Source organism: Halichoerus grypus, chromosome 1 (genome assembly GCF_964656455.1).
Source record: "Halichoerus grypus chromosome 1, mHalGry1.hap1.1, whole genome shotgun sequence".
Lineage (NCBI taxonomy): Eukaryota > Metazoa > Chordata > Mammalia > Carnivora > Phocidae > Halichoerus > Halichoerus grypus.
The window spans coordinates 153,041,557-153,064,851 of record NC_135712.1 but is presented as its reverse complement, the minus strand read 5'-3'; the positions used below and the strand labels follow the sequence as shown (position 1 = coordinate 153,064,851).

At 40.3% G+C, this 23,295-nt stretch overlaps 1 protein-coding gene across 6 annotated transcripts in view; it reads right to left on the bottom strand.

Moving 5' to 3' along the window:
• FBXL2 (F-box and leucine rich repeat protein 2) overlaps positions 1 to 23,295 on the bottom strand; it is a 149,520-nt gene that overhangs the window by 47,306 nt on the left and 78,919 nt on the right. For 2 of the 6 annotated variants that reach the window (XR_013448496.1, XM_036085785.2), the window contains exons 4-13: positions 22,907 to 22,981; positions 17,496 to 17,590; positions 9,990 to 10,058; positions 9,794 to 9,889; positions 9,450 to 9,576; positions 9,234 to 9,308; positions 7,179 to 7,309; positions 4,826 to 4,886; positions 3,971 to 4,015; positions 3,347 to 3,403 (exon numbers count right to left, since the gene is read on the bottom strand). Coding sequence is in view for 5 of the 6 variants with exons in the window: in XM_036085785.2 (XP_035941678.1) it covers positions 3,347 to 3,403; positions 3,971 to 4,015; positions 4,826 to 4,886; positions 7,179 to 7,309; positions 9,234 to 9,308; positions 9,450 to 9,576; positions 9,794 to 9,889; positions 9,990 to 10,058; positions 17,496 to 17,590; positions 22,907 to 22,981 (831 nt within the window). In the remaining variant the exon portion in view is untranslated. Of the gene's footprint in view, positions 1 to 3,346; positions 3,404 to 3,970; positions 4,016 to 4,825; positions 4,887 to 7,178; positions 7,310 to 9,233; positions 9,309 to 9,449; positions 9,577 to 9,793; positions 9,909 to 9,989; positions 10,059 to 17,495; positions 17,591 to 22,906; positions 22,982 to 23,295 lie in introns of those variants that run through there. The other 4 variants (XM_078074083.1, XM_036085790.2, XM_078074081.1 and 1 more) reach the window with 3 other exon arrangements.

Here is a 23,295-nt window from a genome sequence, read left to right as displayed (position 1 = left end):
TTCTAATTCATTGATTTCTGCTCTAATTTTAATTATTTCTCTTCTAGTGCATGGCTTAGGTGTCGTTTGTTGCTTTTTCTCTAGTTCTTTAAGGTGTAGAGTTAGTTGGTGAATTCGGGATTTTTCTGTTTTTTTGAGTGAGGCTTGGATGGCTATGTATTTCCCCCTTAGGACCGCCTTTGCAGTATCCCATAGGTTTTGGACCGATGTGTTTTTGTTCTCATTGATTTCCATGAATTGTTTAAGTTCTTCTTTGATTTCCTGGTTGACCCAAACATTCTTGAGCAGAGTGGTCTTTAGCTTCCAAGTGTTTGAATTGCTGCCTAATTTTTTCTTGTGATTGAGTTCCAGTTTTAGAGCATTGTGGTCTGAGAATATGCAGGGAATAATCTCAGTCTTCTGGTATCAGTTGAGACCTGATTTGTGACCCAGTATATGGTCTATTCTGGAGAAAGTTCCATGTGTCGTCGAGAAGAATGAGTATTTTGTTATTTTAGGGTGGAATGTTCTGTAAATATCTATGAGGTCCATCTGGTCCAATGTATCATTCAAAGCTCTTGTTTCCTTGTTGATTTTCTGCTTAGATGATCTGTCCATTGCTGAGAGTGGAGTATTGAGGCCTCCTACAATTAACGTTATCAATATGACTCTTTATTTTGGTTAACAGTTGGCTTATGTAGATGGCTGCTCCCATGTTGGGGGCATAGATATTTACAATTGTTAGATCTTCTTGTTGGATAGACCCTTTAAGAATGATATAGTGTCCTTCTGTGTCTCTTATTACAGACTTTAGTTTAAAATCTAATTTGTCTGATATAAGAATTGCTACCCCAGCTTTCTTTTGAGGTCCGCTGGCATGGAAGATGGATCTCCATCCCTTCACTTTCAGTCTGGATGTATCTCTAGGTTCAAAATTAGTCTCTTGTAGGCAGCATATGGATGAGTCCTGTCTTTTTATCCAGTCTGCAACCCTGTGCCGTTTTATGGGAGCATTTAGGCCATTCACGTTGAGAGTGATTATTGAAAGATATGAATTAATTGTCATCATGTTGCCTGTGAAGACATTGTTTTTATAGACTGTCCCTGTAAATTTCTGTTGTAGATCACTCTTGGGGTCTTTCTCCTTTTATAGAACGCCCCTTAATATTTCTTGCAGGGCCAGCTTAGTGGTCACATATTCTTTCAACTTCTGCCGGTCGTGGAAGCTCTGCATCTCTCCATCCATTCTAAATGAAAGCCTTGCCAGATAAAGTATTCTTGGCTGCATGTTCTTCTCATTTAGTACCCTGAATATGTTTTGCCAGGCCTTTCTGGCTTGCCAGGTCTCTGTGGATAGGTCTGACGTTATTCTGATGTTCCTCCCTCTGTACGTAAGGAATCTCTTCCCCCTAACTGCCCTTAAGATGGTTTCCTTGGTTCTAAGATTTGCAAGTTTTACTATTACATGCCGGGGTGTTGGCCTGTTTTCCTTGATCTTAGGAGGGGTCCTCTCTGCCTCTAGGACTCTCATGTTTGTTTCATTCCCCAGATTAGGGAAGTTCTCAGCTACGATTTGCTCAAATACATCTTCTAGCCCTCTGTCTCTCTCCACTCCCTCCGGGATTCCAATTATTCTGACATTGGAACGCCTCATGGTGTCACTTATTTCTCTGATTCTATTTTCATGGATTCTGAGTTGTTTTTCCCTGGCCTCCTCTTTTCCCTTTTTATCTATTATATTGTCTTCCGGGTCACTTATTCTCTCTTCTGTCTCAGTTACCCTACCTGTTAGATTATCTAGATTGGATTGGATCTCATTGATAGTATTTTTAAATTCTGCCAATTCACCTTTTATTTCTGCCCTTAGAGACTCTATGTTGCCATTAATTGATATCTCCATTCTAGCCATTGTCTTCAGAGTTGCTAGCCTGAATTCCATCTCTGATATCTTGGTTATATCTGCATCCATTTGTAAATCTGCAGCATAAGTCATAATCTCTGAGTCTTTTCTGTTTTGGGGGCTCCTCCTCCTCCTAGTCATTCTGTTGATGGGTGTTTGAGGGAATGTATAGAGTCCAAATTATTGACCAGAACCCAAGCAAGATGCACCTGTTTTCTTGGAACCTTAGGGTTGCTGGCCTCTTGTTTTCCCAGCCTGTCTTCTGCGGGAGGGGCCTGCCGCGCTGTTACTCAGGCAACCTTGTTTGGGCGGAGTTGCCCTGCGCCCCTGTGGCGGGGGATGGGCTCAGTGGGAATCAGTTTTTGGGGCTTTTGTTCTCTGGCGGCTTTCCCTGGCGGCTTTCCGCGTCTCTTCCGCGAGTCAGAGCAGAAGAGAGCGTTTCCAACCCTCTGCCTCAGAGCAGAGAGACCGCAGTCTGTTCTTCAGTGAGCTCTCCAGGCCACACCGTCTCCGTTTCTGTCCGTGCTACTATAAACTGCAGCGTCCTGGGTTGTGCTCCCCTCTGCAGCGCTCCCAGTCCTGCCTCCAGGTCGGGGCACGTCTCTGCCCTTTGTGCTTCTAAAACCGCCAGCCGCTCCCTTCGTGCACGCGACCCCGCCGCTCGGGGATTCCGCCCTGGGGGTTGCAGTTCACCGGCACGATCCCGCCGCTCCGGGTTTCCGCCCCAAGGGCTGCAGTTCACAGGTGCAACCCCGCCGCTCAGGGTTTCCGCCCTGGGGGCTGCCCTAGAGTCCTTTCCCTGCCGCTACCGGTCTGCGAGTCTGTGCCCATCCACAGCGTGCAAGGCTGTCACTCACCAGCGGTGTAGGATCCCCACATCCAGGCACCCTCCCGCCCCCGTTTATCCTCCGATATCTGCCCGCAGAATCACAGCTCTCCGCTTCTACCTCAAAACCAACCGCCTATGATATTCTGTAGAGATCCAGATCTTCTTACATCTCAGGCTGGTTTCGTGGGTGCTCAGAGTGGTCTGGTGGATATCCAGCTCAATTCCGGGGACCAGTTGAAATAGGGTCCCCTACTCCTCTGCCATCTTTCCCCCCTCCTCTCTTTCAATGTATTTTAATTCCTCTCCCCATAGATATGTATGAGCAGGTATGGAATGAAGTATGACACAAGGATGGCCTCAATCTTTTTCTAGATTTTATCATTGTAACATGCTAAGTTTCACTCTCCCTGAACATGAACAGAGTAGTAAGGACATGGGTCTCTATTATAGGTTCACATCCTAAAATGAAAGCAGTAACATTTAGATAATCTGCCTCCCAAGTTAGCCCAACTAATAGATCTTTGAAACCAAGAATGATGACACCTTTACAGAAAGGAAAACCAGACAGATTCTTGCTGTGGTGGGAAAGTTCTTTCATCCCTAAGAGGTGAAGAATGTCACGAAAAACTCAGACTCACCAGGGCTTGCAGTTTAGGACAGTGGACGGAGAGCTGGATGAGTGTGCTGTCAGTGATCTGGAGAGAAACAAGCTGTGTCAATGTGACTTCCACACCAGAACTTAATACCTAATTTTGGTTTCTCCTGAACATGAGAATCAAAAGGTGTAAAACAGAATTAAAAACTCATCTCAAGCACACTCAGGCTGGGAGCCCCTCTCTTCACCAACAACCTCAAATCCTGCAGACACAAAGCTGTTCTTTGGTCTCTCCTCTGGTGCCCCAAGGGGGCTCAGGGACAGGGGAAAAAGGAGCAGGTAAGGAGGGTCCCCCAGGATTCTCCTCTGTAGTCACCTCATCACTGGACATGCAAACTTATTTCTCCCTTCAGTTCTGTGAAAGACTTTTTTTTTTTAATGTTTGGCAAAAAATGGAGCTACCCTGAACTTCTCAGCTGTAGCTCTGATGGCTGAGTACAGCCCAAAGTTCACGCATCCCACTGCCATGGTCCTTATTGGGTTCCCAATTCCTGACATGCTGGGGCGAGGAGGGTCCAGACAACAGCCAGCTGGGGTCTCTAGCTATGCCTGGTTGTCTCTCAGGACTGAGGGGCGGCCCTGCAGAGCTTGTCAGGAGTCTACTTACCAGGATGCATTCTTCAAGATCCATCTTCTCCAGGTCATGGCAATTCTGGAAAAGTCCGTAAGACCCCCCCCCCCACCATGTGGTCAGTGGTCAGGGCAACACTGGTGGCTTGCCGTGTCCCTCTGAGTACTGGCCCAGTATCCTTGTTTCTCTTCCATTAAGGAGTGTATCCTATTCCTAAGGTGACCGAGTGAGCCAGCACTTCTGAGCAGGTGCTTTTTGAATCACATTCCTTTTGGAAATGGGAATGTGGCTGCCCGTAGCTACATTTCCTTCTCTCACCTGGAAAGATTAGTGGCCTCCACCTTCCCAGTGACTATGGATATCATCCTGTAAATTATAGCCATAGAATAGGCTCAGGAAGGCATGGGGGTGGGGTGCTCAGGCACAGTTTGGACAGGTGAGGGTTGGGGTAGGAGGAAGAGTGTATCACCATCCCCAGAAGGTCATGGGTTCCCAGCTGTAGGCCAGAGGGACCCCCATGATGGTCAGCGTCTGCAGGGTGGTGTGGAAGAAGGAGCAGAGGGAGAGCACAGCTCAGTTAGGGGAGGCCACTGAGAGACTGAGTCAGCGTTTATATGAGGAAGGGCATGTCCTGCCAGGGAGGACATTCCTCTTGCTGTGGCCCCACCCGACCAAATGAGGGTGAGGTCTAGACCTGCTCCAGAACCCCCTACAGGACCACTTTAGCTTTCTGGGGAAAATGGGAAAATGTACTGAGGACTCTATCCAACTTGGTACCTGTCCTTTCTGAAGGTACACACATTTTTGCACACTCCAAAACCACAGAAAGTTATTTTGAAATGAGGGAGGTGAATTATAGTTTGGTTTTATTTTTTGAAACCTCTGGCTTACCCGAGCTAAAAGTGTAAAGCCTGCATCAGTCAAATGGGAACACCGCGCAGCCTCCAAAATCCTGGGATAGAGAGTGTGTGGGAGGAAAAGGTAGTGACTGGTTAACAACAGAAACACACACTTTATGATTCACACTATTGAGTTTATTCTGCCTTCGGACACACCTCTGCTTCTGGAATAGTCCTGAGGACTGTAAATGCAAATGCTATCCCCCTGGATAGATGAGGGAAAGGAGGCTTAGGGAGAAGTGTGGCCTGCCCTGAGTCCGACAGTTCCAGCCCAAACTCAGGGGGCGAACCCAGGAATCTTCCCACAATTCCAGGACATTGTTGCTGCTCTTGTTTTTAAATATTATTCCAGTATTTGTTGACTTTTAAACACAATTAAAATGAACTTTTACTCAACAAAATTATCTTGATATATACTGCATTTAATGAAATTCCCAGTTACCCTAAAAGGAATTTAAAAAAATTTGCAGCCAATGAAAAACGTGAGTTAATTCTCAATGCCCATGCTTAATAGGGACAGAGGAATAAATAACATTTTAAAGTTAAATACTCCCTTGTAGCAGTAATTTTGACCACCTTTCTGAACAGTTTTGATCACCCACATTCCTCTACTATTCAGAAATACCAAATTATCTAGAATCCTATGACTTTGGATTGCACTACTGGGTATTTATCCCAAAGACACAGATGTAGTGAAAAGAAGGGCCATATGAACCCCAATGTTCATAGCAGCAAAGTCAGCCAAACTGTGGAAGGAGCTGAGATGTCCTCCAACAGATGAATGGATAAAGAAGATGTGGTCCATATATACAATGGAATATTACTCAGCCATCAGAAAGGATGAATACCCAACTTTTACATCAACATGGATGGGACTGGAGGAGATTATGCTAAGTGAAATAAGTCAAGCAGAGAAAGTCAATTATCATATGGTTTCACTTATTTGTGGAACATAAGGAATAGCATGGAGGACATTAGGAGAAGGAAGGGAAAAATGGGGAGGGGGAATTGGAGGGAGAGATGAACCATGAGAGACTATGGACTCTGAGAAACAAACTGAGGGTTTTAGAGGGGAGGGGAGTGGGAGGAGGGGTTAGCCTGGTGATGGGTATTAAGGAGGGCATGTATTGCATGGAGCACTGGGTGTTATACAAAAACAAAGAATCATGGAACACTACATCAAAAACTAATGATGTGTTTTGTTTTGTTTTGTTTTGTTTTTCAAAAACTAATGATGTTTTGTATGGTGACTAACATAACATAATAAAATAAAATAAAAGTTAAAAAAAAATTATCTAGACTCATCCTTAATGCAACAGTAAGAAAAATGGGCAAAGGACAGCAATTGACAATCTGTAAAAGATGTGAAACTGGTGTAAGCCATAACATAATAAAATAAAATAAAATTTTAAAAAAATTATCTAGAATCATCCTTAATGCAACAGTAAGAAAAATGGGCACAGGACAGCAATAGACAATCCATAAAAGATGTGAAACTGGTGTAAGCATGAGAAACGGATCAGTTTTACTGAGAAGTAAAATAAAATAAGTATCCTTTTCCTGCCTCTTGTGCAGGGGTAAGATTGCTAGTTCTGAACAAAGTCTCAAGTTCAAACTCTAGTTTTATACTTCCTACTCATCATATGACCCAGGACAGAGTATGTGATTTTCTTTTGCTCCCAGTTCCTCCTCTGCAAAACAAGTGGGAATGATAGTGCATATCTCCTAGAGATGTGGTGAGGATTAAATGAGATAATGCTTATAAAATTGCCCAACACAGAGCCTGGAACATAAATGAGTTCAACTGATGTTAACTATGATTAGTATTTTGTTGCCATAATTAAAGTTTTAATATTCACAATATTATTGGAGAAAATCAATCTTTACTTGTTAAAACAAAACTTCCTTCTCCTAGGGAAGGTGATAAATAAGGTGATTGCAATTCCCTCCCCGCCTTCTGTCCATTTAGCAACTGGTTTAGGGGAAAATCTGGTGACATTTGGATGTGAGGCTGTCATTCTGACACTATCAGATCACTCTGATGTCAAAGCTATAACAGGATGAGGCAAATCAGGTGGACACACGTGTCAAGTCCACCAAGAAATTACAGTTCAGGTTCCACCTGGGGGTGGTGGACAGTTCAGTACCCCCCATACATCCCTAAATAAACCGGATTATGTACTGTTCCGCCCCAACCCCTGTGACAAAAGCCAACAATAACACAACCACCACCACCTCCATCACTACCTATCGGCCTGCCGGCAAGCCTTTCCCTTCCTGCAGGAAGCCCTCCTGGTCAGTCCAGCCAAGCTCTGAGCTACAAAGCAGAAGCGTGGTGCACTCACTGAAGTCTCGGGCAGTTCAAAGCCAGGGCTGTGAGGGAGGCGTCTGTGAGGTTGCTGCAGCCAGAAAGGCACAGGGCCTGTAGCCGATGGCAGCCCCTGCATATCTGCACCACGCCTTCATCTGTAATGCGCTGGGGAAAGCCAGAACAGGAAGGAACGTCAGAAGGCATCAACAATACTGAAATGAGAGCCGCAGAAAAATGGGATCTACTGCTGGTCAGGTAGTTGGGTTGCCAAATACTAGCATTTTATCCTAATAATTTAAATAAAACAAGATGAAGTACAGGGTTGACATGTATTTGTTATCTCTGCACAGCTTTAAACTATTCTCGCATTACTAACAGAGAATGAAATTTTTTAAAAAGATTTGTTTATTTATTTATTTATTTATTTATTTATTTATTTATTTAGAGAGCGTGTGTGCAAGCAGGCAGAGGCGCAGAGAAGACATAGAGGGAGAGAATCCTCAAACAGACTCCCTGCTGAGCACAGAGCCTGACACAGGGCTCGATCCCAGGACCCAGAGATCATGACCTGAGCCGAAATCAAGAGTCAGATGCTCAACTGACTGAGCCACCCAGGTGCCTCGCCAAGAGTGAAATTCAAAAATTTCATCCCCTTCCCCAGAGTTCATTTGATTTTTTTTTTCCAGGAAAAATTCATAAACTTGTGTTAAACATCAGATTAAATAAAGAGCTCATAAGACTTGCCTGGTTAAGTGACATCATAATTTTTGGTTGAATTTCTACAGATTAATGCTTTAAATATCTACCATATAAATCACATATGTATGTCTTTATTTATTTTTAAAGATTTTATTTATTTGACAGTGCACGCACACACAAGTAGGCAGAGTGGCAGGCAGAGGGAGAGGGAGAAGCAGACTCCCTGCTGAGCAGGGAGCACGATGCGGGACTCAATCCCAAGACTCTGGAATCATGACCTGAGCTAAAGGCAGACGCTTAACTGACTGAGCCACCCAGGCACCCCATATATGTATATATTTATAATATTTCCTCAAATGTTTTAGAAAATAGCAAATGAAATAAATCATTAAATTACTGATAAATGACTTGCATTTTTTTTTTTTTTTTAAAGATTTATCCATTTTAAAGACGGAGAGAGAGAGAGAGAGAGTGCCGGGAGGGAGAGGGAAAGAAGCTTCAAGCAGACCTGCAGGGGGCCCAATCCCACAACCCATGAGATCACGACCCATGACATCAGGACCTGAGCCAAAACCAAGAGTCAGACGCTCAACCAACTGAGAGACCCAGGCGCCCCTGGCTTGCACATTTATATTCTACTTGAAGTCGTCTGCCAGTGCATCTCCTACACACACTGCAAGATCCTAATATTGAGCAGTGCCCATAAGTCAGAAGAAATTCCAGAAAGACAGAAACTGTCCAGAAGACAGTTTCTGTTCTAACTCCCACCATCAAGGATTCTAAAGACATAGAACTCATTCACTGAATACCAACTGCAAGAATTTCTCTTACATTTCTCAAAATTTATGTTCCCCTTGAGAAACCCAGGAGGATATAGCAAGCATTCTCTTTAAGGATCAATACTGACAATGGCAGTGAGGACAGAATTTTTCACATGCTAATGCCACAATGAAAATTACACCTTGCTCCTGCATGCATCCTTTATTTTTCAAAGCATTTTCACATCTATCATTTCATTTTATCCACTGAGACGTGAGCAGTGTCATTATCCCCAGTTCATAAGTTAAAAAAAAAAAAAAAAAGACACTGAGACCTTACATGAATTTGTTCAGATTAGTGACTAGTTCACAGCATTCCTGATATCTTAAAATAAACCAAGACATCAATCTATATTATTTTTAGAAGGAAATGTGAGTGGCTTTGTATTGGCCACTTTGTTTAGACTGTTATCCTTTCATCTTGTGGCAAACCGACAGATCGTATGAGGACACAGAATAAGAAAAAAGGGTGTGGCGACCATCCCTCCTGCCTGGGGGCTTCAAAATGGGGCCCACAGGAGACTCAGGGAACATGGGACAGGAGGGTGCTCGCAGGAAAACATGTTACTTACTGAGCAGGACTGTAAGTTGAGGCTCACAAGCTCATGGCAGTAATTCTGAATGTGTTTCAGAGCTTCATCTTCTAACTGAGTGGACAAAGAAAACAAGAGAGGGATGGAACCAGGTGAGGGAATAGTGGAGAACTAAGAAAAATGCAACAGCAAGTTCTCTAATGAAGTGCCCACAACTCATGTTAGAGAGACACACCTCAAGCAGCCCCTCAGTACCTGTGTGCAGCCCCTCAGGAGCAGGGCTTTCAGGCCTCGACAGCCTCGCACCAGTGCCTCAATGCCGTCCTTTGTGATCTGGTCACACCAAGAGAGGTTCAGGTACTCCAGGTTTCGGCAGCCCTCACTGAGAGAGCAAGAAACAAGACCACACATGTGCAATCCATCCTATAGATAGTTCATTACCAAATCTGAGTTTAGTAAATCACAAACAATTAAGGGGAGAGAAAACCTCTGTGACCTGAGGCACCAATTTCTTGTTCCAATGGGATCATTAGAAAGGTTTTAGACACACCAGGATGCTCATAGCTTTAGGTGTTTCTTCTGACAACAGGTACTCTCACCTGATCCCCTTCAAGGAGCTGTTTGTAATGGACACACAGGAGGTCAGATCCAGATGTTTCAGCTTGGAACAGAATCTGCTAAGGCTATAACACGTGCTGGAAAAGAGCAGACACACTAAAGATATTTTCAACCATGTTTCGCTCCCCTCACTCTCCCCATGGTCAATTAGTCACCAAACTCATTGTCATTCCTTACCTGTCAGTGATTTTGGTGCACCCATTGAGGTTTAAATGTTCAATGTTTCGGCAGTTCTGTGCAAAGGTCCTAAAAAGAGAAAACATTTTAAAACTCCCTGGTCAGCCACTAGAGGGCACGTGTCACTGTTCACATTTAAAACAGTGCTTCTCAAACTTTTACATTTTATTTTACTGTGGAAAGAACACTTAACATGAGACTTACTCTCAACAAATTTTAAGTGTACAATATATTATTGTTGACTATAGGTACTGGTGCTCCTCAAACTTTAATATGCACATGAAACAGCTGGAGTTCTTGTCACAGTGCAGATTCTAATGGCATAGCTTGACAAACTGCTTGATGGTTTGCATTTCTAAGAAATTCCCAAGTGATGCCGCTGCTGCTACTCTGGGAACTACACTTGGAGAAGCAAAGCCTAAGAGTGATGACGTATCCATCATAATTCTCCTTCAATCCACACCTTGGTAAATACCTGAGAATGGAGGCCTGCCTCCTTGTTCCTTCCTCTCTATAGAAAAATCAGTTGGAAGCAAGGGGACTGAATCTTTCTGTATTGTGCCATATGGTCATTTGGTTATTCAAGAGGCTTTCTGAAGAAACTATCTTTGGCCATCGATAGGGTCAGTAGTTGATCCATATGAAGAACCATTCACTTACTGGTGAGGATACTGAGTCATGAAGGGCAACTTCCTCTATGATTTGTGGGTTGGCAGAAAGGCCAAAAGTGGAAAATTAAACATCCCTTACTCACCACTTATTCCTTAACATATTCAGCAAGGACTGGCTCGGGTCACCTACATTTTCCTGAAATACAGCTTCAACGTATTTACAGTGTTGAGTCCTGATTCTTCCATACAGTAACCAAATGTCTCCAAAACCTGGCCTCAAACCATGTCACTCTTATCTGCTCCTTCTACACTGGTATGGTGTTATGGAACTGACCTGGAGGCTGGTGGAATCCCCGAGTTGAAGATATGAAGCCAAAATCTGACCAAGGTCATTAGAGTTATCAGAGAAGAGTACAGGGGCACAGAGAACTTCAGAGGGTTCCCCTCAAGAATTCAGTAGAGTACTAATCAGCATGCATATAGGGAAACTACCCAAAGCCAGGGAAAGAATCATCAAAAAGCATTAGAAGGAACAATAGCCAGAGCTCACCCAGAGCCAGGAAAGTGCCCATTCCATAAACCAATAGTGAAAAACATCTTAATTTGTGGGGCACTGGGTAGAGCACTGAGAAGTACCTTGCTTCAGGTGTACAATTAGTGCTCAACTAAACATGCCTTTGGTCCAACTTAACAAATTAAAAAAAAAAAAGATTTGAAAGGAACTATGTCCAAATAACTGTGTCCAGAATAAAACTCAAGAATATTTATAGGAATACAAAAATATTCTGCACCCAAAATAAAATTCACAATGTCTGGCATTGAGCAAAAAATTGGCATGTATTCAAAGAAGGAAAATATATACATTATGAGGAGAAAAATCAATCAAAGCTGACCCAAAACTGTTGCAAATATTAGAAATAGTAGACTAAGACATTAAAAGTTATTATAACTGTGTTCTGTAGAATATAGTTCTATGGAGCTACATAAAGATTAAACATGTTTTGTTTATTAAATGTGTTATGTAGAGACATTAGAGTTATTTTTAAAGACCCAAATTAAACTTTTGGAAAATGGCTAAGATAAAAATTTTCTGGATGGGACTAACAGCAGAAGAAGAAGAGATTGGTGAACTTGAAGACATAGCAATAGAAACTATCCAAAATGAAACATGGAAAGAAAATAAGGAAAAAAAAAAAAAAAAGAACAGCATAAAAGAGCTGTGGGACAGATTCAAGCAATCTAATATACATGTGACTGGGAGTCCCCAACGGACAGGAGATTGGGCAGGGGTGGGGGTGGGGTAGAATATCTGAAGAAGCAATGGCCAAAATTTTTCCAAAGTTTATGAAAACTATAAACCTACAAATCCAAAAAACTCAAAGAATTCCAACCATGAGAAATATGAAGAAAAATACATCAAGGCATATCATAACCAAATTGGTCAAAACCAATGACAGAAAAATCTTAAAAGCAGCCAGAGAAAAAGACACACAATGTACAGAGAAAGAAAAATAAGGGTGACAGATTTCTCACTGGTAACAAAAAAAGCAAGAAAACAGAGGAGAAGCATCTTTAAAATACTGAAACAACTGTCAACAAAATTGTATACTGAGCAAAAATATTTTTTCAAAAATTAAGGAAAAATAACTTCTTTTTTTTTTTTTTTTTTTTGCAGACACAGAAGAGCTGAAAGAATTAATCAGATCTGCAGTACAAGAAATGTTAAGGACCATTCTATAGGTAGAAAAAAGAGTGACACTACACAAAGGAATGAAGAATACTGGAAACAGTAACCACTTGGGCACATATATTCACTTTTTTAGTTATTTAAATCTCTTAAAAAATAATTGACTATTAAAAAATACTAACAATCTAGTGTGGAGTAGTTTGTACTATATGTAGAATTAAAATGTGTAACAAGGGATGCCTGGGTGGCTCAGTCGGTTAAGCGTCTGCCTTCGGCTCAGGTCATGATCCCAGGGTCCTGGGATCGAGTCCCGCATCGGGCTCCCTGCTCCGCGGGAAGCCTGCTTCTCCTTCTCCCCCTCCCCCTGCTTGTGTTCCCTCTCTCACTGTCTCTCTCTCTCTCTCTGTCAAATAAATAAAAATTAAAATAAATAAATAAATAAATAAAATGTGTAACAATAATAGCATAAAGGCTGAGTGAGGAAAAATGGAAGTGATCTGTAATACAATTTGAAGGTAGACTATAACAAGTTAAAGATGTACATTACAAAAACTCTAAGGCAACCATTAAAATTACAAAATAATAACTTACAGCTCTAATCCAAAAAGGGATATATAAAATGGAATCATAAAAAAATTCTCAATACAAAAGAAGGCAGAAAAAGAGGAAAGGGGAAGAAAATATGTCTGGGACAAATAGAAAACAGCAAGAGAGTAAATTTAAAACTAACCATAACAGATCAATTCTCACACAAAATGTAAATGATCTAAATACAAAAATCAAAAAGCAGAAACTGTAATAATGGATCAAAAAAGCAACATCCAACCATATATTTCCTACAATAAAACAACTTTAAATATAAAGACACAAATCGGTGAAAACTAAAAGAATCGAAAATCATATGCCAAAAAAAGAAAGCTGGCGTGTCTATATAATATCAGACAAAGTAGACCTCACAGCAAAGAATATTACCAGAGATAAAAGAAGGCCATGTGATAATGAAAAACTGGTCAATTCATCATAAAGGTGCAGCAACCCTACAAGTTTATATATCTAATAACAGAACTTCAAAATACATGAAGAAATAACCTGAGGAGAAACAAATCCGAAATTACAGGCAGAGATTTCAATATAATTCTGTCAATATTTGATCAAACAAGAAGTCAGAAAATCAGTAAAGATATAAAAGACTTGATCAACAGTCTTAATTCAACTTTAATTGATATTTATATAATACTCCACCCAACAACAGTAGAGTACATATTCTTTTCAAGTGCACATGAACATTTACTGTGACAGACCATATTCTTGGCTACAAAACAAGTTTTAATAAAATTAAAAGGATTCAAGTCATATAAAGTATATTCACTGATCACAATGGAATTAAATTAGTAATCAATAACAACAACAACAACAAAAAACCTGGAAAATGCCCAAATATTTATAAACTAAATAACATGCTTCTAAATAACCCATGTGTCAAGGAAGAAATCAAAAGGGAAAGAGAATACATTTTTAATGGAACAAAAATGTAAACACAGAATTAGAATTTGTGAAATGCTACTAAATCAGTACTTCAGGAGAAAATCTTTATGACCTTGGGTTAGGCAAAGATCTCGTATATCACCAAAAGTATGATTCACCAAAAGCATGATTCATTCAAAAAAACTGGTAAGTTGAATTTCATTAAAATGAAAAACTCTTCAAAAGACAGTTAAGAGAATAAAAGGATAAGCCACAGACTGGGAGAAAGCATTTACAAAACACAAATCTCATCAAGGACTTGTATGCAGAATATAACTCTCAAAACTCAAACATAAGACAAAAAATCTAATTTTTAAAAAAGGGCAAAACCCCCATATTTGAACAGATATTTCAGCAAAGAAACTATGTGTATAGGAAAAGTACATAAAAAGATGCTCAACGGCATTAGTCATTAGAAATACAAATTAAAACCTCAATGAGATACTACTACACACATCTATTAGAAAAGGTAAAATTGGGGCGCCTGGGTGGCTCAGTCGTTAAGCGTCTGCCTTCGGCTCAGGTTATGATCCCAGGGTCCTGGGATCGAGCCCCGCATCGGGCTCCCTGCTCAGCGGGAAGCCTGCTTCTCCCTCTCCCACTCCCCCTTCTTGTGTCCCCTCTCTTGCTCTCTCTCTCTGTCAAATAAATAAATATTTTAAATAAAACCTACCAAGTGTTGACAAGGATGTGAAGGAGCTGGAAGTACCATACACTTCTAGTGGGAATATAAAATGGTATAATCCTTTGGGGAAAGAGTTTGAAAGTTTTTAAAAAGTTAAACACGCACCTACCAAATGATCTAGCCATTCCACTCCTAGGTATTTACTCAAGAGAAATGAAAACATATGACACACAAAACCTTGTACACAAATGTTCATAGCTGCTTTATATGTAATGGCCGCAAACTGGAAAGAATCCAAATGAGAAATGAATAAACTGTAGTATATCCATACAATGGACTACTATTCAGCATTAAAAAAGAATGAACTATTGATACACACAACAACATGGATGGATCCCAAAACAATTATGTTGAGTGAAAGACGCCAGGAAAAAAGGACTATATGCTGTATAATTACATAAAAATTGTTAAAAATTTAAACTAACCTAGATCAGTGGTTGCTTAGCAATAGGACAGAGACAGGGAAGGAGGAAGGGAGGGATTATAAAGGCACATGAGGAAACTTTTACATGTGTATGTTCATTATCTTGATTATAGTGTTGGTTTTATGGGTATAATACATATTTCAAAAATTATCAAATTGTACACTTTAAATACATACAGTTTATTGTATCTCAATTATATCTCAATAAAACTGTTAAAAATCCATAGGACTTCATATATTATGATGCAGCAGGAGTTACAGAGAATATACATGTAAGATCCATTAGTATTGGAATTTTATTTTATTTTATTTTATTTTATTTTTTTAAGATTTTATTTATTGATTTGAGAGAGAGAGAGAGCACATGAGAGGGGGGAGGGTCAGAGGGAGAAGGAGACTCACTGCTGAGTAGGGAGCCCGATGTGGGACTCGATCTCAGGACTCCAGGATCATGACCTGAGCCGAAGGCAGTCGCTTAACCAACTGAGCCACCCAGGCGCCCAGTATTGGAATTTTAATCTATTTTGATTACTGCTGTATCTCCAGTGCCTAGATCAGTGCCTGGTGGAGTAGGGCTCAATAAACATTTGCAAATGAATAGCCTCCCTCCATCTAAAACAACAACAATACACACATGGGACAGAGTAGAGGCCAAGGCTGGCTTCAGGTGATTATGATAAAAAACTGGAGGCATAACGGGCGCCTGGGTGGCTCAGTTGATTAAGCGACTGCCTTCGGCTCAGGTCATGATCCTGGAGTCCCTGGATCGAGTCCCGCATCGGGCTCCCTGCTCGGCGGGGAGTCTGCTTCTCCCTCTGACCCTCCCCCCTCTCATGTGCTCTCTCTCATTCTCTCTCTCTCAAATAAATAAATAAAATCTTTAAAAAAAAAAAAAACTGGAGGCATAACAAAATTCTGTCTGAGTTGTATTCTGGAATTATGCTTATCATTATTTCTCACAGTAATCTGGTCTCACACACCAAAAATGTATAAGATAATGGGGCGCCTGGGTGGCTCAGTCGGTTAAGCATCTGCCTTCTGCTCAGGTCACGATCTCAGGGTTGTGGGATTGGGCCCCGCATGGGGCTCTGCACTGCTGAGGGTGGAGCCTACCTAAGATTCTCTCTCCCTCCCTCTTCCTCTGCCCCCCCCCCCGCTCTCTTGCATGTGCATCCTCTCTCTAAAAAAAAAAATGTACAAGATATTAATATAGATTTCTACTATAAAAATTATGGTACACCACTAACATTCTTAGCCTCTCAGGATAGTTTTGCTAGTATATATGGCTTTATTCCAACTGCCAAGATAAGAATATATATATATATATTTTAATTCAATAGCCAACATAAAGAAGATGTGGTTTATATATACAATGGAATATTACTTGGCCACCAGAAAGGATGAATACCTACCATTTACACTGACATGGATGGAACCGGAGGTATTATGCTAAGTGAAATGAGAATATATTTCTTTGATATTCCTCATTGACAATCCACATCTTCACATTTATTTTAGTTTAATGGAACCACTATTAAACTTATGTTCTCTTTTATAAATTATCTTAGGACCTATTTGGTACATTTAAGCTTTGTATTAAAATAGAATCAATCTATTCCATCAGTTTACAAAGCTTTTGGAGTACCAGAAAATTTGGTCTGATGATCTGAATTTCTTGATTAGAAAAAAACAAACAAACTTTGTTCCATAACATTTATAGGCAGTGTTTTGATTCTTAAAATATGTTATGAATCAATTTTCTAAGCAATGGTAGAGCAGATGTTTCAATTACCAACTCCACTATCTATAATCACTATGTACTGCACATTCTTACTGGCAACTGCAATTGATATACATGGTAGTGATGCTTAGGTCTGCAAGAGACAAAGTCTATCCCAAGGTTCTAGGGGGCAGTGTGTGTTCTAATTTAGCCAACCTCAAACAATAGTAGAGGCCATAAGGATAAGAACATAAAGGTTTAATTATGTCTTGTCTCCAGAAAAGCACGTGTCCTTAACAGTGGATTGATAACATTTCCAATAAATAATGGCTAGGCAATAAGAGGTGGGCAAGCATTTGTTTGGATAGGATACAATTAGATAATTACATCCCATCATGAGTAAGCAAAATCCCAGGTGTGCTAAGGAAGTTTTTGGAAGAATTATTTTGTTAAGTAGTATAATATACAAAAAAGGTAGTCACTCTTATGAGAATGAAACTAGGAAGATCAGCAAATGAAGAAGGGAACAGCAGAGTCAACTATTATTATGCACCAGGCACTTCATAAATGTTGCTTCATGTGATACCCATGACATTCTCATGCAGGAACTACAGCTGCCGTCTCTTTGTAGAAGAGAGAGCGGACACTCGGAGAGGTGAAATAATTTGTCCGAAAGACACATCCCAGACCCAGGCCTGCTGACTCCCAAGTCATGGTTCTTTTAGTTCTCTACGCAAATTACCACAGAAAGAATTTAACAGAAAAAAAGCACATAATATGCTTGGTTTATTTTTGCCGATGACAAGTCAGCTATAAGCTGACATTACAGAGTGAGTCACTGTGGATTCAACTTACTTCAAGGAGGAATCCCCAACACCAATGCAGCCTCGCAAGCTGAGCTTTCTCAGGAATCCACCACATCGCTTTGAGATATTTTCCACCACTCGACCCTTGAGTCAAAAAGTCAGAAAAAAATCTCATTTTTCATGCTGCTTATCTAACAGCATAATAACCTGAAATTTTAGAAACTGAATATATTTTTCCAGGTGTAAAATAAGTTATTTTGGAGCATTCCTCCAACACCCCACTCTGTTCCTAAAGGAGCTGCAAGCATTGAAAAATGTTTTCAATTAAAGTATGAAGTATTCAAAAAAAAATTAGTGCACTATATTTTGGAAGTTTTAGCCCTGGAGGTAGGCCTCCCATACCCAGGGCTCAGAGCTACCTCGCCAATTACAAGGCTCTTTGAGGTCAGCTGTGGGAATGCTGGCTGCTGAGCGGCACTCTCAAACGACACTGCTCCAAAAAAAGAAAAAAAAATTCTATTTTAGCTAAACATTACCACTCTAAAGTTTGAAAATGTATCATAAAAGCTCCCCCTCATCCTCCTTAGCAATCCCCTATTGAAACACATTTGCTTTGAAATAGGAACTTGGGCTAGATACTGGCAGATTCATTAAAGGGAAAAAAATGAACAGTGATTAAGCACTTTCACTTTTTCAGGCACGATTTTAACACTTTCTTGTACTTATTATGGCTCATTTACTATTCACAACAACCTCATGGTCTACATGGAGACAATGAAGAGTATGTCTGGAATACAAATCTCTCAGGTCATCTCTCTTAACATTACCATGCCCTGTGATTAAGTCAATGGAAAACTACAAGTCAATCCAGGCACGACTTCCAATGGCGCATACACTTCAGGAATAACGATTTGGGTTACTCTACCAGGTAAAGAACCATGACCAGCTGAGGTGCTTGCTGAAGATAAAGGGAACACAGAATGGGTAGTAGAAGGTAGTTAAAAATATCAACTACCACCATGCAACCAATTACAGAAATGAAAACTGTAATTGTCATGAATGTCTCTCCTTATTTTGTTTAAGTATGTGTGTGGGTAAAGCCAATATATTTGTTTTCTTTCCTCTTCTGTTCCCTTATGTAAAATAAGATGTGCTGACACCGTATCATGGTATTTAAGTATTGTTAATTCTATATCATAGTATTTAAGATACAGGATATCAAGAAAAGTGAACACCACTCAAGGACTTTATCTCTTCTTTTGAGGAAGGAGTTAGTGTGTTTTTGGTTGTGCACTGGATACTTGTTATCACATTAGGTCGAATTACGACCTTGTCATTGTTTTTATTTGGAGATTAAGTATGACTTAAGGTGATGCATATGGGTGCCAAGTTGACAAGGGGTGATTTTTGACAATTAATCTTATGTGTCAACTTGACTGGGCCACAGGGTGTGCAAACATTTGGCCCAACAGTATTCTGTATGAGTCTGTGAGGGTATTTTTGGATAAGATTACCATTTGAATCAGTGGAGAGAGTAAAGTAGCAGTGGGAGGGCCTCATCCAATCAATTGAAGACCTGAATAGAATGAAAAAGGCTGAGTAAGAGGGAACTCGCCCTGCATGACTGCTTGAGCTGAGACACTGGTCCTTTCCAGCCTTTGGACTGGGGCTGAAAAACATCAGCTCGTCTTAAGTCTGGACCCTGTCAGCTTTCAGACTGGAATTTACCCCATGGGCTCTGCTGGTTCACAGGTTAGACTGGAACTACATATCAGCTCTCCTGGGTCTCCAGCATCTTAGGACTTCTCCATCTCCGTAATCACATTACCCAATTCCTTATAATAAATCCATATATTTGTATACATACATACCCTATTGTTTCTCTGGAGAATCCTGACTATTAACAGACTGGATTCATACCTTCATTTTGCAAATAAAGAAATTAAATGGTTAAATTGCCAAGCTTACACTTTAGTGAGGAGTAGAGTTAGGGTTCTAAGAGATTTATTTGATTCTAAAGGCTGCACAACCACTGCCTCCACAAGGGAGGAAGTACTGAAAGGAGGCCATTTGGGTCTTTAAAAAAAATGCTATTATCCTCACTTCATAAAATAGCACCCTTGACACTGAACTGTGAGCACTAAGAATTCACTAGGACACATCAAACAACAGGTTCACAGGAGCGGGGCTCACACATACTGTTACCTGGCTAACATCTTAAAATGAAAATCTACACTCTGATATTGCTAATAGCTTTATTTATGCTTTCTTGAATATTCCCTAAGTTAATAAATCTCTGTCACTAGAGGGGGAAAAAATATTATGACTTGGAAGTGCAAGTACAGAATAAAACAGTGAAAACCCCTCCATATCAATGTCTACAAATAGAGTACACAAGATATTTTTCTCCATTTCAAGTTAGTCACACTGATATAAGCTTTCTATTCTTCCTTTCTTTGGAGTAAAAGTTTTTGTACTCAGGTTAAAAAAAATTACATTCAGAATTTTCTGTTCCACTGTTTCCAAGAGAAAACTGTTCCACTGTTTCTAAGAGAAAAAATGAGCAAATTGTTTCCAAATGCAAAATTCAATTTAATGACTGTATATTATCCACTTAGATAGTATGTTGTAGGTGTGGATTTTGGAATGAAAGGCTTTAGAGAAAAATAAGGCCTAAATGGAGAGACCTTTGGAGTTGTAACTTTTAGATTAACATGCTACTTGGTTATTTCTTATTTTTGGCCAGGAGGAATCTTTATTAACTATGAAGACATTGACAAAAATGCTCAACTTTTAAAGGCATGGAGAATGCCTAAACATCAGGGTAACAACACTTATTCAGGAAAGAGTGATGCTCAAGGAAAGGCACAATGTACTCTTGTCGTCTGGCTGCTTTATTTTACCTTTTCTCTGAAACACAACAGTCACATAACCCATCGTGTTCAGGGTACCTACTGTCTCCTCTTACTAGATGAATGACCTCAGGTAAGTTACTCAAACTTTTTGTGCCTCAGTTTCTTCAATATGGTGTTTTTGAGAAGATTAAATGAATATATGTAAGTTACTTAAATAGTACCAGGCACATAGTAAATACTGTTAGTATATTAATCCTGAACCTTGGTACATTCTCTCCTCTCTCAACATATCCATAAATCATTTTCATCCCAAAGAAATAATTTGAGATGATCAGTTTATCCATGGAATGCTTCCCAGGGTGAGTATCCAATGGGTCCTGTTTAGACAACACAGGGGGCTCCAACACTTGGTTCATAATCCAATCTGGATTGTTAGCCCCAAAAGGGCAACTAAATAGTATTAGACTAGACTAATACTAACATGGTGCCAGCTATTTTAAGTTTTCACATGTAGGGGCACCTGGGGGGCTCAGTCGGTTAAGCATCTGCCTTCGGCTCAGGTCATGATCTCGGGGTCCTGGGATCGAGTCCCGCATCGGGCTCCCTGATCCACAGGGAGTCTGCTTCTCCCTCTGCCCTTCACCCCCCTCATGCTCTCTCTCTCTCTTGCTCTCACTCTCTCTCAAATAAATAAATAAAATCTTAAAAAAAAAAAAGAAAAAAGTTTTCACATGTAATTCTTTACATAACTGGTGACCCATAAACTAGTCTTTCCTTTAGTGGAAGTACTCTTAAGAATTTATATAGCTGCGGTCAGCCGTCAGCTAAAATTCTGAAATCAAATAATGCACAAGATAGTGCTATTTACTTGAAACAGTATTTTTAAAAATCTGAATCTAAAAGTTTTAAATATGCCTTTCAAAAAGTTGTATAGTTTGGAAAAATCATCAAAGAAAACTGAGGGGACAATAAGAGCCACAAAAAAAGAAAAATAATTTGCAAAAATTTTAAAAAACAATGACTCTCCTTTGGTGAGCAGAAATGACTACAATTTTTGGAATTTAATGTGCTTCTCAACATCACTAAGTAAACACAATGAACAAAGATCTAGAGATTATCAGTTTGAAGAGGAATCACATGTCAGCATGTTTGGGTGGACATTGCTACAATCACTGCTATTAAGTCTGGAAAGGGCATTAAAGAACTCCTAATCCAGGGACCACAGTCCAAAACAGCAACTGAGAGCTTATCTTTCCAGGCTGGGCGTGAAGCCCTGAGGTCCCCGACCCTTCTAAACTCAGAACACCACAACATGCAAGGAAACCCACAGTGGGAAACCCTGTGCTCGGCCCCACTTGCTGCAGGTGCTCTGCTCCACCGGTCTGGGATGGGATCAGAGTCTCTCCAGCTGGTAACCTAGAGAAGTAGGGGAAGGGCCGCCACAACTGATTGCTAGCTCTTCTAGGGAACACCAGGTTCAGTAACTCACAGGAAACTGTGTGGGCTCATCTCACTGTTAAGCATGATTATTTCCTTATCCATTAAAAAAGGCACAAAACATACACTTTGTCAAAAACACTTGATGAAAATGCTATATGAGGAACTGAATTAAAATACAACTCCATGACTACAACTGAATTGGCTAAACTAGAAATGAATAAGGTTTTCCCAACATTGCGTAGATAAACTTCAGAATCTCCACATCCTTAAAAGAGTAGCCTAGATAATTATTATGTGCAGTGAATATTACTTCCCTCTTTCTTTTTGGTTATAAATTGTATTTAATCTAAAAGTTGTTTTAAAATAAACTTTTCTCATTTGGTCAGGCTTACCACTCTTACATGGGGATATTCACATATTTCCAGATAAATACATGAGAATCCTAGAATTATAAAAGGTTTTAAGGATTATTTTGCTTCTTTATTTTATAGATAATAAAACTGAAGCATTGAGAGATTATATGGCTTAAGTGGCTGAGCGGCAGTGATATCTCAGGTCTCCAGCTTCACTCGTGAACCTGTGTTTCTGCCATTTCTCCATTCTTGATGCTGAATGAGAATTCTCAGTGGATCTTTCAGATCAATAAATATTTGTCAGGAGTCTCCTAAGATTAAAGCACTGAACTGGGTGTTAATAATGCAAGTATAAGGCTTTAAAAAGCTGAGTGGTACTACCAAGGTTACAGATATGAACAAGGAGGAAAAGTAGTTTGCTACTGATACAGAGCCAAAGCAAAATACAAGCAGAATTTTGGTCTTGATGTACATAGATATCTTCTTTTCTTCTTTATTACACCTTGACATCTTAATATTAAATCTAAATGCAGCAAAAGAAAAGGGCAGGAAAGAGTGACCAGTTTACTTATCTTTTTAAATAGTCTTTTATCTAGGGGTACCTGGGTGGCTCAGTTGGTTTAAGCATCTGCCTTCGGCTCAGGTCATGATCCCGGGGTCCTGGGATTGAGCCCCACGTCAGGCTCCCTGCTCAGCGGGGAGCCTGCTTCTCCCTCTCCCACCGCCCTCCACTTGTGTTCCCATCTGTCAAATAAATACATAAAATCTTTAAAAGAAAAAAAAGTCTTTTATCTAAAATAAAGCTAACTTACCTCTACATCTGTTTGAAAGTTAAAAAGGTCTATTCTTTGCCAGTTGCTTCCATCCAGGGCTAGGATGTTCCAGGCCTAGGGGGTGGGAGGTAGAGGAGGAGAGATGGGGTGAAAGAGATACACTAAGTGAGACTGTTAATGGAAGTCCTGATTCAACCTTTGTATTTCCAAACTTTTATTCTTGATATACATTAAGTGGATAATCAAATATGGAATTATGATAACACCATGTTATATTAAATATAAAAGATGACATTTAAAGTTAACTGCTTGGGGCGCTTGGGTGGCTCAGTTGGCTAAGCATCCAACTCTTGATCTTGGCTCAGGTCATGATCTTAGGATCCTGGGATTGAGCCCCAAGTTGGCTCTGTGCTAGGTATGGAGCCTGC